Genomic DNA, 18,849 nt, shown 5'->3' on the forward strand with positions numbered 1-18,849 from the left:
GTCAGTCAGTCCGTCCGTCAGTCTCCAAAATGAACGTCTGCACTCAAGAGCAAAAGACTGGCTCGCCGGCTCCCAGCTGCTCCTCTTCGCGCCTAGCCTCAACCTAGCTCAGGTCCTTTTGCAAACCCACCATAAACCCACCCTGCTGCTCCCTGAGCGAAGGCCCCTGCTAGCCACTCGATGCGATGCAATGCTGCTGCATCTGCCGCGCTACAGGGCAGGGCAGGACAGGGTCGGTCCATGCAAGGACAACGACAACGGCGAGGGCGGAGACGGCGGCCGTGGCCAGGATGATTGGCAGTCCGGGGGGGGGGGGGTTCTCCAGGAGTCTAGCTACCAGCCAACCAGCCAGCTTGCGTGCTTCTTCTGCATCCAGAATCTCTACGGAGTAGGTACTACAGACAGAGAGGCGTCTATGAAGAACAACAAGCCTGTGTGCAATTAACTTTCGGCCTGCTGCGGGCAAGGAACAAGGCGCCGCGAGCTAAAAACGACGCGGACAATTGTCGTCAGACGGGGGTGAGGCTGGAACGGTACTTGAAGCTTGGATGAGCGAAACGAGGGACGAGGTCGGTATCTGTGATTTGAAGTGAAACCAAGCAAGGCCCTTTTCGTTTTACACATTCTTAGTGGTCCGAGTAGCGTTGGTCTGGCAGTTCTCTGCGATCCAAAGAACAAGAAAAGATGAAGGTAGGTTCAAGGTTCGATGTGTTTGGACGAACTGGCGGCTGCTGCTCCTCCTCCATCGATCAACCCAACCAATGACATGGCCAAGCAGCATCTGCCAATGGAAGCCGCGTCTTGGTAGCTGGGCAATCCCGTATGGACTGTCTTCGTAGCGTAGTAGCTTAGGTTAGGTTAGATGACTAGGCGGCCCAGTCAACAGCCGATAGGCGCATGGGGTCGTGACTCTTGTCTGAGATAATGACTCTCGAAAGATTGCGGCGACAAGAGAAGTCGAGCAAAGGTTCATTGAGGTCCACGAACAGCGAGACATGGGCGCTCAAAGTGAGCAGAAGAGCGGATCGCATGTGACAGAAACAGCCACGGAGATGAATGCTATGATGCTTGTCACTGCTGTTGTTGCCGGGCCGTGTCTGTTTTCGGTCGCCGGTCTCCTCTCTATCTGTCTTTATACGGACAGAGGATGCACCTGAAGTGAGGGCGAGGCATATGAGATGGAGTGAGCGGGTGAGGCGTGCGGCGCCTGAGTCTAAGGCGAAAGCTACAAGTGAGCCTCTGTCGGCCGCTGCTGTCGGTACATAGTCTTGACGGGGAGTCCTGCGGCAAGTGGCAGGTATCTAACGGCAAAGTGCTTTGTAACTCAATCTCACCCGTGTTCCGTGTTCCTCGGTACGCATTCCCTCGAACCGAGCTGGCCAGGATGATGACGGGGTGGTTCATCGGTCATCTTGGAACCCACCCGCTCAACACTGACCACCTGGCGACTCTGTGACTTGTTAACAGCGCGAGGGCGTGGGACTCGTGGGAGTCAGGACAGGGCAGCGAGAGTCAAGTGTGAGGGTGAAGCGACATGTCAGAGAGCTTCGGACATGGACGACGGGTGAACTCCCGCGCCCCACGACGGAGCAATTCTGGTCCATAGTGACCCATGGCCAGCTTTTTGATGGAGATTTCCTGTTCCTGTTCCTGATTTCCAAGCAGATGCAAGACGCCCGTGCCCATAGAGTGCCAGTGCGACAGGTATGTACCGCGGTAGAGACTTGTCAATGACCGGATCTGGTATGTTGGACATGGTGATGGTCGTGGTGGTGGGTGGTTATGGTGACTGATGGGTCTTATTTGGTGGAGTGAGCGATGCAGTTCGCATGTGTCTAATATCCGTGGCATACGGGTCTGGTGTATCCGTACTTTGAATCCATATCCAATATCATCGGCGGTTGTTTCGAGCGAAAGAGATTTTGTTATCTTTAGCCCAGCAACCCTGTCTGCCGATGCGCTCATTCCGGCCTACTGTAAGGTAGAGGCGCGTATGGAGCATCCCATAATTACTTGGTATCCGTAGCTCAGCCAACATTAGAGAGCCGAATGGATCGTAGCCACAGGTGATGAAAGGGTACAGTTTTGTGACACCTGAAGAGAGCAGCGCACATGTATCCGTTCGTACCCATATTCCGAGTCTGTCTTGGTTGGCATGGGCTCTTAAACGCGGTAGCCGTTGGATAATTCAAAGTCTGGCTCAGGTGTCAAGTGATGAAAAGGCTTGTCGTTGTTGTGCGGTGAAGCCTATCGAGTACCTACATACAGATACACATAAAGTAATAAACTAGAGGAAGCAGCCCCATGCCGGATTGGCTGGATGCGTGTTAGACGCAAGGCAAGGTGAGGGAGGTGAGTTGGGTAAGTTGGGTCGGGTTGGATCGAGGTCTGCGAGATGTGGAGAGGGGGAAGGGGGGGAGAGGAAGGGGGGGGGAGAGGAAGGGCGGGATGCAGGAGTCCTTTTCCCGCCCGCACTGGAGAAATCTACGGATACACACCGGTACTCGAGGGAACGACAGCCGAGCAAAGATCTTAACGTTTACCTTACCTTCCAATTAGCTAATAGGAACTTTGAGGGCACACTTGCGTTTATTCTGGTAGCGAGTGGCATCAAACGTCCATCGTCTAATGTCCTGTGTCAATGTTTAATATCCAAACTCCGAGGAACCTTTCCCCTTCTCTCCTTGATACACATCACAACACCTCACGACGCAACTCGACACACTTTTCCCCAGCGTAACACTTCGGAAGAAGCATCTCATCACACCGGATCACCCTCACTTCCATCCCCAGTCCTTCCGGCCAGGGCCCTTTCCTCTAGAATGCTACAGAAGCACAGGCTATGATGGACTATGGATTCATGGAAGCCTTGGCCTGCTTGTTGGGCTTGTTGCCTTCGGACTAGCTGCGCCGTGGCGCCTCTGCCCAGGAGCAACAGAGTGTGCCATTGCAGGATAGGTGCAGGGCATCGCATCCTCTACGCCGTGCAACAGAACGGGCGGCGCTTTTGCTAGACCTTCCATGCAGACTTCGACGCGCCTTCTGCCATCCGGCCAGTCTGCTCAGAGGCCAACCACTTTCACGAGATGTGACTTGCAGGTCAGGCGCGAGCAAGTGCTTGTGAGAAGGGGGAAGGCCCAAGGGGGGGAAGTAAGAGAAGGAGGAGGGGGGGATGAAGCATGCATACGAAAGGATGGCGTTCTCTCCAGGCACACACTCAATCTCACCCACACACTCTCACTCTCACCCTCACAGGCTCACCCACACCTTTCCATCGTTATCGTCAGTACCTGCCTTCTGCCTTTCTTATCCATCGGTGGCCGACGGCTTCCTTCGGTAACTCGAGGCAATGGAAAAGAGGAAGAAGGGAAGGAAAGGATGAGAAGTGAGAAAGAGGGGAGGGGGCAGCGGGCGTCGAGCGTTCTGGAAGCTTTGCAAAGAACCTCACAATCCGATTCTACAGTACCATCTCGAACCTCACATCTCGTCACCGGGATCCGAGCCTCCTCTGTCTCTCTCACCTCACCTCGAACTCAACGTCGTTTAGCGCTCTTGGTCAAGCGGTACATGCTACCCACACTTTTCATCACACTTAGTAATGGGTTACTGCACGTCTCTGAACCGCCATCCCGACTGCCGAGACTGGTCGTACAGACCGTCGCAACGCAGAAAGTCCACCTAGCTGCTTTGGCCTCAACTGTCGCCGCCGTCCCATGAACCCCTCGTCAACCTCGCTTGCGCCGCTGATGACATTTTGCACCTTCAACTCACTTTAGCTATCCGTACAGCCTACCAATATCATGCGACATCAACACCGCAAACACACATTCGCGGTAGTGTGACTGAAATCAGCAGCAATAGTCCGTCCTAGTATTATTGCCCTTCCGCCAGGCCCTAGGCCTGCCTGCCTGACACGATGCGGATGTATCGATCTCTCCGATGCTGGTTGACACAATTCCCCTTCTTCCGGACCTGACGGCCTTGGCTTTTTGGCCTGCCTGATTCCTTGATCACAGCATGCCAAAGGCGCCTAGGATCCAGTTGTCCAAGTACAGATACCTCCTCGCCGGTTCTTCGTGTCTCAAATCTTGCAGGAGTAGCGCCGCTGTCACGGTCCCAGGGACGTCCGTCCACTTTGACACCCCGGGCTTCACCTCAGGATACCCAGGACCTAACAACTAATGCTGGCTGACGTTGCGTTGGTCCAGATGACAAACGTCCGCACTGACACCGCACGCCCCCATAGCCTTAGCTCGCTTCGCCCGCGAGAGCCAGGTGCACCGGTTCGCGCTCTTTTCGGAATCCAACCTCGTCAAGAACAACCCTTGAAGGATCAATATCAACGCAGCCCTGAGAGATTGAGAAACCAACAGCAGGATCCTATCAGCCAGCCTTGAGTGCGGCAGAGCGACGGGATCGCCATCGTGGGGCTAGCCGGAGGTCGCCCCAGCTCTTTGCTCAACGTCGGCCGTCTCCATCCATCACATGCTTTCCCCTATTTGCGAGTCTCGGCCGTTCCCTTCTCCATCTCTGCTATTTTGATAGTATCCAATCCGCGCCCCGAGGTTGTCCTCAGAGCCCACTTCGGACCCGACCGACACCTCCTGCGTCCCTGCGACCCCTAACCACCGACATTGATCAACACTATAGGCCTTGAATGCCATTAACCCTTGTCCCTGGGAGCCCGGAAGGGTAAAATAAAGGGTTTTGCCCAAGTTGATTTGATTTGAGCACAGAGCGGTTTACAGGTTCCGGAGAATTGGCAGAATACGGCTTCAGCCACGCTTAAACTTGGCTAGAGGAAGCCCCCAACGCAACCTAAGTGACTCGAGAGAAGCGTTTGCAGAGCAATAAATCATTGCAGCCAAGAAAGGCATATTCACGACCCTCCGTGAAGCTGCAGCCCGCGATTCATGACGATGCCTGCTGCGGCTTGCCCCTGAGAGCTGAGACTTGGTCTACTCTGCGGGTATTGATACTGAGCACTTCAAAGTGCCCATGCACAGAATATTGGCTTCACAAACAAGTTCCAAGAACAGCAGGTTGGCAAAGAGTCTCCTTCTCAGAAAGGACAATGAGAAGATCAACCCCCATGGTTTTGCATTGCCGTTCTGACTCCCGCTTGCCCAACTACCGCAAGACTGGGGCTACGCGAGACGGCATGTCGGGAGAAGCGCGTCCAGGAGTCTGGTTGACGTGCATTCGACAACCATCGTGAGACATGTCATTGCTACATGGTCCCAACCCACGCCGATGACGAGACGGTGCAGCAGAAGCGCGGACGATGCCTAGAAGGGCAGTTCAAACTTGGACCACTTCATCTTCCGTATCTCTGATATCGTATCCAGAGAGCAGAGAACCATCGCACATGGTTTGGCTTCTTCTTGATGTCACCCAAGAGGGCGACGTCGTCAAGAGAATTTCGCCAGCTTCCTCTCCTGCTGCACTCTAAACTCAGAGAAGCAGCCTCTAGCAGTCGCAGGTACGGATAGCACCAACCCTATTCCAGAACAGTCTGAACAGAGCAACGATACACTTCCCGCCTAGCGCGAAGGATGCAGTTCGGAGCGCTAGAAGGACCGAGGAAGCATGCAGAGAAGCTCTCCAAACGCCATTTCACACAGTCAGGGGGGTGGTCTAAGCCTCACTCGATGCAAAAAGTCCTCAAGCCAGCCGTTAGCGCGGTGACCGGCTCATCCCCCCGTCGGCGAGTTAAAATCGACTTTGCCGTCTCCAAGTGTGCGCCTCCCGTCATCCGTCATCCGTCAACCGTTAAACCGTTCGTTCGTTCACCGCAACGCGCGAACTGCTCCGGCCAAAAACAGCCAACCATAGGTAACCAGTTGAAAGAAGGATCCTGTTCAAGCCCGCCTCGCTGCCGTCATCTGCTTCCTTTTCGCTCAATGTATCCCCCCACCCCCAATGTTCGGTCTCGGGACGTGTGGCTTGTCTCCGTATCTGCTTGGTCAACGATTGGTTTGCGTCCCTCTACCTCGCGATTAGGTAGTGCTGTGGGCGCCGCCGTTCGCTCGTGCAGAGAACCGTTCGTCCTACATGGTCAACTTCCACCCAACCATCACTCCTTCAGCACCCCTGATGCCAGCTTAACTCTATCAGGCTCGAGCAATGTGATTGGATGCGGGTTGTTACGACCGCCAACACCATCTCCCGAGACACTCACACACATCATGCCGGTTTTGTGGACGACGTCTAGGTTGGCGGCCATGGGCAGACTTCTCTTCCGTATGGTACCGGAGCAACATGATGCGGTTTGTCAACACTGGCGGTTTGACCATTGGTGCCCAAATCAAAGCTGTTTACTGGGTGGCAGGGTCAGGGTCAGGAAGGCCTCTCTACGGAGTGGACTATGGACTCTGGACGCTACACCGCACGCTGTTGTCGCTGTTTCTCAAGTGAGAGTGAGCCCACCGCCACTTCATCAATACCCTAGAACCTGCCCCTCGATTCCACGCTAGGCCAGCCGGTGAAGGTAAGAGTACTCCGTAGAGGGGTGACCCCCAACCATCTCCGCCTGGGACTGATCGTTCTCTCTCCATTTCTATCGGGATTGACATTAAGGCGCTTGTCAGGGCTCCATGAATGGTCTGGTGCAGGATGAGCACGTATACACCACGTACCTACATCACTCTTCTCTAAAGCTTGATCAGATCATTGTGCAGGCGGCCACGCATCACTCAACCGTTCCTGCTCAAGAAAGCACCTGGGACGTCATCGTACCCCTTCGACAACAGCGTGAGTCTGGCCTTTTGATGATGACATGCCCATACCGATCCATCATCCCGCGCCGCCGCTGTTGTGGAAAATGGGTGGTCTGCCAGCTGGCTCTGGCTCTGGCTCAAGAACCCCTGCTTCATATCAATCCTGGTCGGTCGAGCCGCCAATTGCTTTTCTCTCCTCTTGAGCATCGAAATCTTACCAGACTTTTTCCACCGACTGGTTCTGGCATGAGCTAAAGCGCCTGCCGCGATCCCTGCTCGGAAATTTGCTTCAGCACTGACAACGGCGGCTGTTTGGCAAGGTCGCTTCGATGTCCGGTGTGTTCAGAAGCCCCAGTCAATGTCGGGTTTACCCCTAGTCTTATCCTCGGGGCTCTTTCGGAGCATGGATGTGTTTATGTAGCGTACAGCTGCGAAAAAGAAGGAAACATGGAAAAGATTCTGGCAAACTGGATTCCGTAAGCTCATACCAGTCCCCGCGTTCCCCTTCTTCCTTGCTCTCCTTACGCTCTGTCAGTGTCTAGATGTCATGATCATCCCCCATCGGTGTCTACTCATCACCTCTCGTCGAATCGGCTCGCCTCACGCCTCGGACCTTGAACGATTTGCCGCTATCTTATTGGCGTTGCAACGTTGCAATCATCATCTTAACAGAGACAAGCGTGGTCCCTGGGACTAGCGAATGACAAGCGCCAACGACCGCCTCCAATAGCATCCATCAGAGACCGTGGGGTGGAGTAGACTTCATAAAGAGAACGCCGTCGTTCAACCTCCAGTGTTTGCAACTCTATCGGTAAGGAAAGTTGTGGAGGGTTCGGAAGGCAACAGCCTGACTCTTCCTCAGGCCGATATGTCGGGTGTCCGATTCGAGCCCACTGGTGGCAATCATCAGGCCTTTATTTTAGTCTATACTAATCGGTCCTGATGCAGTGGCCTGCTCGTAACGACGAACGGCACAATTACGATTACGCAGCCGCAGCCTCGTCTGTCGTTCGATGCCTGGCCGATCTGGACTATCGGTTCCTGTGCAAGTAGAACGCGGTCTACTGAGCCGCGGCAACCTCATGAGTGTACATCAGGCTATTTCGAACTTGTTGATCACTCGGCCCAAGGAAGTATGCTCAAGGCTATCGCTACACTTCTGGAAAACTGCAGGCTGCCTGTCCCTGGCAAGTAACTGAGATACTGCGAAGCCACTTCATCGTAGAGGCGACTCCGGCCGGGGGCTGAGTTGAATGCACACTGCCCTTACGTTCTAGCACATAGGAAGGATCTTCTTACCGCCGCTCACTCACATGTCTAGGGATCTGTATATGCCTCTCTTTCTCTCTCTTTTCAAGGGTTCGCCAAGCGGGACTTTGAAGGTCGGGGGTCTGGGCCAAACAGTCAAGGCAAGTTAAGCTCGTCGCGTGCCCTTCAGTTCGTCTCGTGCAACTTTCTTTCCCCGCAAATTGGATCGGGGTGGCATTCCGTGGCCATTGCTTTCCCTTGCCCCAGCATCAAGCTAGTCTTGCACGATTACCGACAGTGAGGTCGTTGACAGGACGCCATGACTAAAGATGGACCTCGAATTTGCTAATGCCAATGTCACGCGTGCCAAACGACCCCTTCCTTCACAGCATACGCGGAGACAACCAGATCAGCGGAGGCGGGAAGGCGGTCTTTTGCCATTCAAGCATCTTCGACCGTTGGGCGATTTGCATGTACGGAGTATCGATGTAAGGCCAAGGGAAGGGGGTGGTTCTGCGGACGAGGCCCTTAATGCGGGTTCGTTGACCGTCGTTTTCCCCGCATCCAACTCACCTTTAACACGCTGGCATGGACGAGTTAGCCTCACGGTCGTTTCCATGGACGATGTCGACGTCAAAGGGCTAGCCGGCACGCTATCTCGAGTCCCTTTTCTTGGCGGTTTGCCGACCGCGGCTTTCGCTTCGTTCAAGATTAGAGGGGGGAGGATCTCATCGGGAGTGGTCGGGGGCCCTTGGTTTTCCTCGCTTCCTTGCCTGTTCTTTCGCCTTTCGAGGCAATGTGCTGTTGTTCACACCACAGGTCACTCCTTGCCAGGTCCCATCATGTGGCGTTTCACACGTACTCGAAAATGAAGATCGTGGCTGGGCCCCCAGAGAGGTCGACTGCGGCAGTATCCCCGAGGTAGGTGTGTTGTACGTATGAACAAAAGTGTGTGCCTTGCGTTCCCTCTTTTCCAGGAACCGTATGCGAGGAATTCAAGCGCCTCTCTGCCGGCGGCCGTACCCTGCCTACCTAATCACCTCTCATCCCACTTCGATGTGCCTTCTTTACCTTGGGCAACAGCTTGTGTGAGTGTGAGAGAGAGATACGTCAGTCGCAGGAAACCTGAAGTGTGAAGTTGCTACGCAGTACACTAGACTGGCCAGCCTTTTCCCTAACTACGCAGTAGACCTCTCTGCCCCCACACACCCCAAGTCCTCGAGCTATTTGCCTGATTTGGATCCGATGGAGAAGTAGGAACCAGGACCATGCGGGGGTGGTTCTTCTTGCTGCGACTGCGAGGAGTGTGTGTGTGGTGGTGCGGCCACGACCCCCCGCTTGGCTTCCACAAAAGTTCCCAGCCCGGCTGCCGCAGGCCCGCATCGGCACAGGGGTGCGGCGCGCGAGGGGGAATGGGACGCACATCATGTACGCTCGGGTGTAGTGGGCATTTGTTGTGCTTGTTCTTGCAAGCTATGGCTCTCCGCAGACGTCTACCCGTACTTGTGATACGCAGTAAAGAAAGGTACCTACCATGAGCAAGCATCCCACAGGACCCTTTTTCCGGGTCTTCCTGTCAGGTTACCTGTCAGGAGGCTGTTTTTACGAAATTCGGACGGCGTCAACTTGTCACGCAGGCTAAAGGTGATGAGGTTCTTTTGTTTACCCCTCGGACGTTTCTCGCTTGGGTAGACTTTCCCAGTCTCGTCTCTTCTTCTCCGACTTTACTGCGAAAAAGAGCTGGGTCATGTCTCGATGCTTGTCATAAAGAAGTAGAGACAGAGAATGAACTCCATGTATGCAACCCTACCCGGCGATGCTCTACTTGCTTCGACCCAATGAGATGAAGTTGAGAAAGAAGGGGTGGTGGTGGTCTAGCCTTCTGAACCCTTTTTCCCTTTCCCACCATTGGGCTCTGGGCGGCGACTACAGCAAAGCGTGACCTTTCTCGAGATCTACCTAAGCTTCGCTGAAGATGGTGAGAGATTCTCGGTCTCTGACGCGGACGACTCTTGCTTGCGCATTTGTGGGCATCCCATTCATATCAGAAGTCACACCTCTCCCCTCCCTCCACCACCTCGAGATGTGCGTCCTCCCCAGGAGGAAAATCGATTCGCTGATCCGCGACATCGGACGACGTTTCTTGCCATCTGTGGGTAGTGGTAGTGCTCCATCGCCACACCTTCTTTCGAGGTCCAAATTGTAATTAGAAATTCTGGACCTTTCTCTCTCTGTGTGTGTTGCGTCCATCAGATATCGATGTCTAGACCTCGAGACCGGCCCCAGGATCTTTTTGTCGCCCCTCCTCTCTCCGTAGCCGTTGCCGGCCCGCAAACGGGGCTCGGGTGCTTCACAATGGCACGCAAGATCGCCGCCCCCCTAATAACAATAATGGCTTCACTGTTGTTGTGGTTTTGGGGTTCATCACCCGATCTTGGATGGATCCAGATAGACCTCAAAGTGAAGCGGCAATTGCATGTTACTGGTACTACTGTACCTCTGTAGGTTCCATGTCTTGGCTGCAACTGTCAACTTTCACAAGCATGAAGAATTACAAAAAAACAAGCAGTGGCAGTACCGGCCGGAGTGGACCAAGCTCCTGGTGAAAGTCCCGCCTGGTGTTACCGCACATGTCGAGAAGGAATGAGGATATCCAATAATACGGATATGCATGGGAAAGCCAAGTCGGCGGCTCTGGAATCAGTGTTCTCGTGTTGCTCTTGGTCATTGTTGATAGAATTACGAGTGAAGAGAAAATTCTGTAACTTCCGCAATTCTCTCTTTGAATGGCGTTATACAGCACTAACCAAAATACCCTCTTCCTTCTTATTTTACTTTGCTTCCTTTCTCATTACATCTTTCCCCTTCCCCTGCTCGTCAAAAGTTCGTTCGTCCCGCTTCGCGCCATTGCCTGGGCATTTTTCACGTTTGTTGCCTCCCACCGTCTCCCGAGCCTTGCCTTTGCATCTGTAGGTCCGAGGCGAATCTGGCGTTACAGTGACACGGCAGGCAAGATGAAGCAAAAGAAGAAGTAGGAAAAGAAAGGACGACATGGCCAACCTAGTTTCTATTACTTGATCGTCTCCGGCACTTGGGGGCGTGTGCTCTTCAAGCGAGAAGCATTGGGCACCTGGGCACGCGATGAAGTCCCATAACTTCACCGGTACTATGGAGTCGAGGATGGGGGTCTTTCTTGACAGGCGCATTGTGCATTTGTGCAATGCCGCAAAAAAAAAGAGCGCACGACCCAGGGGGGCGTGAGCCAGATTACACGATTCTGTGTCTCTCTATGTCTCTGCACGCCCACGAGGGGGCAAATCTTGGCTTTCCCACTGTTTGGTTTGCAGTGGGACGAGATGAGGCAGTGGTGATGGAGCCTTGTGTGGCGGTGAGTCGCGTGCCGTGGGGGGTTTCTGGTTTCATTTGCGTGGCGGCATATGGCAAAATATCTGTTTCTGTCTTCTGGGTTTTGAGAAAGGAGAGATAGTGAGATGAATTGGAAGGTTGAAGCTCTGTTTCGTCGCGGCGGTCTCGCGTACCAACGAGTGTTGTCTTGGGCTTAGTAGGCATCTGTAGCAAATTAAATGCCATGCATTGGAGATCCCGTTTGCACATGATTACTGATAGTCGTATACGCTTTGTAATTATCTTTAGGCCTTAACTTGATATCTGTACGATATTCGCCCTGGCCATGGCTTATGGTATAGTCCCGATGTTTCCGTGGCTTGATGTATAACGCTTTCTCTGATTCCGATAAAAACTTGAGGCCCCGGATCGTTCATATTGGTTGGGACTATCCTAGTTTGCAAGTACGAAGACAGACGTGTTCCTTACAATCTACTCTGTCTCGGGTCGTCATCCCGTCTCTAATGTAAAGGCCATGATTCATAACTCAGGATGCGGATTAGTTGGAGCTCAGCTCAACCTCTGAAGCTTGATCGTGACTTACTTCTAAGACTAAATTTCCGTATCGAAGTAGACTCTCGATCATTCCCTACACTGCTATTCAAATACCGAGTTCGCCTCTGTCTAGTCAACATGGGCTTCCAAGTGTTAAGGAAGGTTTACGAGTGACTTCGCGTCGACATATGGCTCGAGCCTCCACGCTCGTTGAGACCTTGATTTATAAAGTATCTAACGTTCGGAGTCCTGACCATGGTTCCAATATCGGAGGGACATTTCTCTAGATCAAGCCTAGACATATAGTTTTAAACGACTTCCGTGAACATGTTAAGGAGCTACGTATCTCAGTAGAGTCTAGTGAAAATTGTTGCTTCTTGACTTGTAACACTAGGTATAAATAGTCATACGGCTATCCGACTACTTGTAGGGAATGAGCCTGGCTTTATACAGCCCTAGAGGCAGACCCATTCTGATACATGTGAGCATAGCCCATCTGCATCCATGCACGGGTTTCAGGTCGCGCCAAAGTCTGGTATATTCCGCCTGCAGAATAACGTCTAGAATGTCGCCCGTAGCTGATGGTTTGTAACTAGGAGATGTTGATTGAAACAATGCGATACAAGACAAGAAACCACTTGGAAGTAATAGTAGGAGAGAGTATGCTCTTAAGTGACAACAATGTACGGTAATAGAGCCTTATACTTGATGGATCATGGGTTCGGGGCTTGACTGGCTGCTTAGATCGATCCTAATTGGATACAGACTTCAAGGGAACTGTCACAGAATAATGGCCCCTTAGAAGCAATTTGGTCTAACTCTGTACCAGCTGACTATTATTTAGTCACTTCAACATATGTGTGCTTTACAAAGAAACATGGGTTGCGAGACGCAAATATCAGGTTGGACTTTCGTATGGTATCTCTGTCAATGTCCTGGGTCACAAGTGTTGGAGTCTACTTACGCGACGGCTTCTAATTCCCATCTTCCAATCCAACACTGATCGTTCCGTCTTCTTCAAGGACGACGGTTACTCAAGAGAGACGGCATACAATTTGACGCCGACTAGTGGCTCACTATTGTACCAGAAGAAGCGCGTTACTTTGACGTGTACTCACCCGTCTAAGACGGCAGTCAAGGTCCCTGAGGACCTTGAGGGTCAACAGAGCTTCCCGTATACCAGCTGTCTCACAAACACAGATTGAGATCGCCGTGATTCACTTGCCATTTTACTCTTTCCATACAACAGCGAATAATCCATTGGAAGAACCAATAACAGAAACGAAGCCCCTCGTGCAAGGCGGCAAAGAATCAGTCACCGAATCCCTTGAGGCTGGAAAATATACCACGAATTGCTATTACTCTGAAAACGACTCCACGAAGTGAAGCGGCAAGAATACCTTTCATTATCTCCATCGGGTAGGCAACAAATGGCATAGATCTTCCTCGAAAGCGATTTGACGACGACACCTGGGCAGGAGCTACGCGCGAGTCGTCCATCTTGTAGTGACGTAGTTTCCCTCATGTCGTTTGCATACAACGAAGACTCACTTAGATTGAAGTAGACAGTGTTAAACTGAGCATTGCATGCGTCATGATTGTTCAGCTTGGTATCCAGTAGTGCGGCATCTCAGCATTGTGGATGTCTAGGATGGAGATATTCAGCGACTAGGTAATCGACAAATCTATCCATTCTTTCGCTTTCTACCGCAATGAGGAGATAAGTGAGATACATATCCCGTCGAGTATGACAGGTTATGTCTTTCTCAAGCCTCGTATAATGGCCAAGAGAAGTCCTGCTTTCTCTCCCTCATCAAGTCTGCAGCAGCCAACGCCAACAAGCCATTCAAAGAAGAAGCCATGCAACGCTGGAGAGTCTTTCAACCGGCCTCGAAACCCTAGTGTCTTCTATCAAACTATCACAAAAGTTTGATTCATCCTAAAGATGGTTATGATCACTTGGGGTTTTCATCTCGAATAAGTTTGCGTTGACTATAGCAACTTTCATGGCTGATGTTTACCGGAATCAGTTTCACAAAGTGACGAGGATAGATTTCAAAGAACAGCAAGTATTGGGTGGATTTCAGTCATTCCTTGAATGAGATGAAGAAGGACCCGATGGCTCGACTATTTGGGAATGCGAGGAATCACCTCAGTAATGGTCTAAGGAAAGGCGTGTGTATTTCATCATACGCAAATCCACCATCATATTGCCTATCATAACTCCTAGCCTAAATTTTAAAGGTACAAGACAAAATCTATGGCTCTCGAAGGAATTAGAAGTAATCTTCAGTCAAAAAGCATCATTCAGCCTGTGCATGTCATACAGAAAACATGAGGTGAAGCTATCCAAGCCTACGAATGTCACGTTTTGAGGCCATCCTATGACTGCCACCTCGTCTTCAAACACTGCGAATGCTTCAGACAGACGTGTAACAAAACAAATCACTACAGTGGTTCATATTGTTGATTATCCTCCGTACTATACTAAACCGAAGGGAGTAGGGCGCTTGTCAACTATACTACAAGACCTGTGCGTATGGCTCGGATGTCCCAGACAAAGCACAACATAGCCCTCATAGGTCCGTAGCTAAACGCGCCCTGGGTATCATTCTCTCCTTTTCGCGTTTATTTCTTCTCCAGCTCGTCAAGAATGGGCTTCTCCAAGCTCTCGGGCTTGGTGGTGCTGGCCCAGCGGCCCTTGACCTGGCCGTCGCGGCCGACGAGGAACTTTTCAAAGTTCCACTTGATGCGCTTGAGGCCCATGATGCCGGGCTTCTCCTCCTTGAGCCACTGGAAGAGGGGGTTGGCGGCATCGCCGTTGACGTCAATCTTTTGCATGATGGGGAAGGAGACGCCGTAGTTGACCTGGCAGAAATTCTGGATCTCGTCGTCGGAGCCGGGTTCCTGTCCGCCAAACTGGTTGCAGGGGAAGCCGAGGACGATGAAGTCGTCGCCGTGCTTCTCCTTGATGTCCTTGTAGAGCTTCTCGAGGCCGGCGTACTGCGGGGTGAAGCCGCACTTGGAGGCGGTGTTGACGACGAGGACGACCTTGCCCTTGTAGTCGGCGAGGGGGACCTCTTGGCCGCGCTCTGTTTTGGAGGAGAAGAATGCATGTCAGCCAAACCGTTTTCAAGGTGATTGATTTGTTATCACGCAACAATGGGAATCACACATACTGTCCAAGGGCTTGAAGTCGTAGAAGCCTGTTGCGGAAGCCATTGCTGCGGTTGTGTGAATTTGGCGTTGCTGTTCTGCAATAGCTCTAGAATTACCCCGCAATTGGATCTTGTTGATTAGTTGCGGTCGGTCCGGCGATGATGCACAAGTTTTGAGCGAGTAGATGTAGGGAAGAAAAAGTCTTGGATGATGCACAGCTACGGAAGCAGCAGTGGAAGTTGTTTTGAGAGAGAAGGCTCTGGTATGTAGTTGACGAAACATGCCATGCGTGACGCCACGAGGGAGGGATTGGGTGATGCAGGGACGGACGGGAAGGGAAGTGCGTCGTCCTTTCCTGTCACGCCTGTTCCCTTCGCCAGTGGTGCTGCCGGGACAAAGTTTCAATCCGGTTTCCAATGGGGTCCCCGGGCACGGGCGTGCACTCGCATCGAAGCCACACCAACAGACCCAGGTACCACGTATGCGTACACAGTATTCCGTAATTACCTACGGATACCTTCCATTACCGTTAGTGTTGCACCATCACACTTCCAATGCCTCCACAGAGCTGCACTTTGACACCTCGAATGGGCCAGAACAAGAGGGGTACGACGGGGTCTTCGGTCGAAAGTGGGGCCCCGTCACGATGGATGCGGGAGGGTCGACAAGCTCTGCATAGGCCGAGGTACGGGACGGCATGTCCTGGTTCCGTTTTGTTTCGATCTAGACATGCCAATGTAACAGCTTGTCTTTGGTCGCTGGTGACACTGGTAGGTAGATAGATGTGTATCAACAGTGCATTGCCTACAAAGCGCAACTCATACAGTAAGCTCTGTTCCCAGGATTCTCGCTTGAAGTCAACCAAAAGACATCATCTCTGGCAACTCATCAGCTTGTCAATACTGAATCACTACTTCGGATTGATGAAGCGAACGCGAGACCCGGCTCTTCATGTGAGAGTGGAGCCAGTCGGCTGAATTTGTTGTTCCGGTGCCCGAGTCGGCCAGTCCAGATGGGTGTTGAAGCATCGACTTTTGCGAGTTTGTTCAGCACCAACTTTGAAGTCCGGGTCTTCCGTGGCGGCAGACTGCCCGAGTCGAGGCAAGAGCACCGAACAGCCGGGGAGGCTAGGTAGGTATCTCAAATCCAATGGAGGGGCTCACGCAGCCACGCCAGACCGGCTCATAACGTTATCGGTATTTGGCCACCCATCGATTGTCAATTACTAAGCAGTACGCAGCCGAGCCGAGGCGGATCAATGCTTGTTCCGTCATAGCTCCCTCGCCGAGGTGATTTCCGTATTTGGAATGCAAGGTCGACCCTGAGCCAATTGCCGCCCCGGTCTCTCTCAGCGCAATCTTTCCCAATCACCAGTACGCGAATCACCCGAATCACGCCAGGCTGCTCGAGACTTTACTGCAACCCGCTACCAACAGATACGGATACCTGCTCCAAAGTACCTTGAAGAGGGGGGGCTGCAGCCCGGTCGCGGTCTCGTTCTATCAACGTTCCGCCGCCGTCACCACGCGCTATCGATAAGGAACTTACCCCGCCACGGACCGTGCCCCTCAAGGAGCTCAGGGTCAAGCAGGACACGGCCGCCCCACGGGGTGACGAAATGCCCGCCGTCAGGAAGAAGACGAAGAAGCAGCGGCGCGAGAAACGACAACTCGACACTGCAAGACGGATACTCGAGGAAGAGGCCCTGTCGACACTAACACCGCCCTTGCCAGCCATGGATCCCCAAGCAAAGCGCAACATTGTCATCGTCGGTACGTCTACTACACAACAGGGTCGTCTTCGTCGTCGTCGCCACTTTAAGTAGACTGACATCAAGGGCATGGCCACTTTGCAGGTGGCGGCATCATCGGTTCCACAACGGCCTACTTCCTCACAAGACACCCGAAATACAACCCTGCCCTCCATCGCATCACAATCCTCGAGGCCACTGCCATCGCCTCAGGCGCCTCTGGCAAAGCGGGCGGCCTACTCGCCCTCTGGGCCTACCCGTCTTGCCTCGTTCCACTCTCCTACCGCCTGCACAAGGAGCTCGCCGCGGAGCACGGCGGCGAGAAGAGATGGGGCTACCGGCGCGTCAATTGCGGCAGCTTCGAGGCCCGCGTCACGAAGCAGACGCTCGAGAACATTAAACAAGCTGCCGTGAAACCTGAGGCTGCCGTGCCTGGCGCCAACGAAGGCGAGCAGGAAAAGGGGTGGGAAAGGCTGCCGAAGCAGGACGAGGCCGCCGAGGCCATGTTGCGAGATTCGGGCGGCGTCGTGCCGGGGGACCTCGACTGGATCGATCGGGCCGCTGTCGAGACGTACGCCGAGATGGGCAGGCCCGGAGCGACGGAGACGGCGCAGGTGCATCCCTACGACTTCACCACGTCCATGGCGGCGCTGGCGCAGGAAAAGGGCGTCGAGGTGCGGACCAACGCGCAGCTGAAGAGGATTATCTCCGGTGAGAGCGCAGGCGGTGGCGGCGGCGGCGGCGGCGGCGGCGGCGGCGTCAAGAGCGTCGAGTACCTTGATCGCGAGTCCAACGAGACCCGGACGATCGACGACGTGACGGACGTCCTAGTGTCCGCGGGGCCGTGGACCGGTCGCCTGCTGCCGCGGTCTAAAGTCACGGGCCTGCGGGCCCACAGTGTCGTCTACAACGCCGACGTGAGCCCCTACGCCGTCTTCACCAGCATCAGGCTCCCGGCCGACTTTGTGCCGGAGCACCGGGTCAGCAAAGGACAAAAAAGAAAACACAAGCGCGTCGTCGACCCGGAGATTTATGCGCGGCCGTATGGCGAGGTGTATGCATGTGGTTCGTTGCCCCCTTTCCCCCTTCCCGTCCCTTCCCGTCCCTTCCCCTTAGACATATTCAAAAACCAAACCCCAAGTCATCAAAGACACAAAGCTTACGGCAATACTCCCCACACTCTAGGCGAACCAGATGAAGACGCACCCCTCCCAGACACAGCAGACAAGGTCCAAGTAGACGAAGCCAACTGCGACGACATCATCTCGTACATCGCCACCGTCAGCCCCGCCCTGGCAGCCGCCTCCGTCAAGGCGAAGCAGGCGTGCTACCTGCCCCAACACGAGTCTGGCCCCCTCATCGGCGCGACATCGGTCCCGGGCCTATGGCTCGCGGCCGGCCACACGTGCTGGGGCATCCAGAACGGTCCCGCGACGGGAAAACTCATGTCCGAGTATATACTCGACGGCAAGACGGCCAGCGCCGATATCTCGGAGCTGGATCCGAGGCGGTATAGAGTCTAGGTGGTCTGTGATATTTAACGCAGACATGCAGTGGAAGCGCAATTTGGTACTGGAACCGTTGCTGCATGGTATAGAAAACATGGTAAAGACGCATGATTAATGAAACATGAATAGTCATTTGAAAAAATCATAAAATCTATTATGAGGCTCCTCTAGGATACTCGGTCCCGAGGACAATATCTCTGACTATGCGCACCTCTTAGTGCAAGAGTACCAAGTTGGCTATGGCACCAACAAATGCAACCTCTCATCCCAAATCGTTATTTCCGCGCCCAAAAACTCCCTATAAAACTATCGATAGATGCCAACCCACTTTGTGTCTTTTTGGAGGGATGAGGACAAAAAAGTTCGAGCTATGTCAGGCTAGGTACCTTGGTGAGAGTGAGGTGGGGGGTACGCCAAAGAGCTCGGCACATCATCACCCCGGACATTCTTCCGAGACCTAGCCCGGGGAAACTACCCCCACCGCCGTGATCGGTGGGAAGGGGGACGTTTACCCCACCATCTGTCACGCCGGGCACAAAAAAAGTTGCCCGCACGCTGAAATCAT

At 53.3% G+C, this 18,849-nt stretch overlaps 5 protein-coding genes across 5 annotated transcripts; 2 read left to right on the forward strand and 3 right to left on the reverse strand.

Moving 5' to 3' along the window:
• Positions 1-866: 866 nt before the first annotated feature.
• CTAM01_04390 (uncharacterized protein) lies at positions 867-1,411 on the reverse strand (the record flags this gene model as incomplete). Its single annotated transcript, XM_060520420.1, has 2 exons — positions 867-1,281; positions 1,335-1,411. The coding sequence occupies 2 exons, from the start codon at positions 1,409-1,411 to the stop codon at positions 867-869; spliced, it is 492 nt and encodes a 163-aa protein (XP_060385065.1).
• A 3,070-nt stretch (positions 1,412-4,481) lies between these two features.
• CTAM01_04391 (uncharacterized protein) lies at positions 4,482-4,664 on the reverse strand (the record flags this gene model as incomplete). Its single annotated transcript, XM_060520421.1, has 1 exon — positions 4,482-4,664. The coding sequence occupies one exon, from the start codon at positions 4,662-4,664 to the stop codon at positions 4,482-4,484; it is 183 nt and encodes a 60-aa protein (XP_060385066.1).
• Positions 4,665-6,188: 1,524 nt separating this feature from the next.
• On the forward strand, positions 6,189-6,974 carry CTAM01_04392 (uncharacterized protein; the record flags this gene model as incomplete). The annotated part of the gene is made up of 2 exons (XM_060520422.1): positions 6,189-6,419; positions 6,591-6,974. The coding sequence occupies 2 exons, from the start codon at positions 6,189-6,191 to the stop codon at positions 6,972-6,974; spliced, it is 615 nt and encodes a 204-aa protein (XP_060385067.1).
• A 7,521-nt stretch (positions 6,975-14,495) lies between these two features.
• On the reverse strand, positions 14,496-15,089 carry CTAM01_04393 (glutathione peroxidase; the record flags this gene model as incomplete). The annotated part of the gene is made up of 2 exons (XM_060520423.1): positions 14,496-14,959; positions 15,047-15,089. 2 exons carry the CDS (start codon positions 15,087-15,089, stop codon positions 14,496-14,498), a joined length of 507 nt encoding a protein of 168 aa, XP_060385068.1.
• A 1,555-nt stretch (positions 15,090-16,644) lies between these two features.
• On the forward strand, positions 16,645-18,299 carry CTAM01_04394 (FAD dependent oxidoreductase; the record flags this gene model as incomplete). The annotated part of the gene is made up of 3 exons (XM_060520424.1): positions 16,645-16,798; positions 16,882-17,841; positions 17,962-18,299. The coding sequence occupies 3 exons, from the start codon at positions 16,645-16,647 to the stop codon at positions 18,297-18,299; spliced, it is 1,452 nt and encodes a 483-aa protein (XP_060385069.1).
• Between the last annotated feature and the right edge of the window lie 550 nt (positions 18,300-18,849).

This window comes from Colletotrichum tamarilloi (assembly GCF_030869305.1).
Source record: "Colletotrichum tamarilloi strain Tom-12 chromosome Unknown Scaffold_10.1, whole genome shotgun sequence".
Lineage (NCBI taxonomy): Eukaryota > Fungi > Ascomycota > Sordariomycetes > Glomerellales > Glomerellaceae > Colletotrichum > Colletotrichum tamarilloi.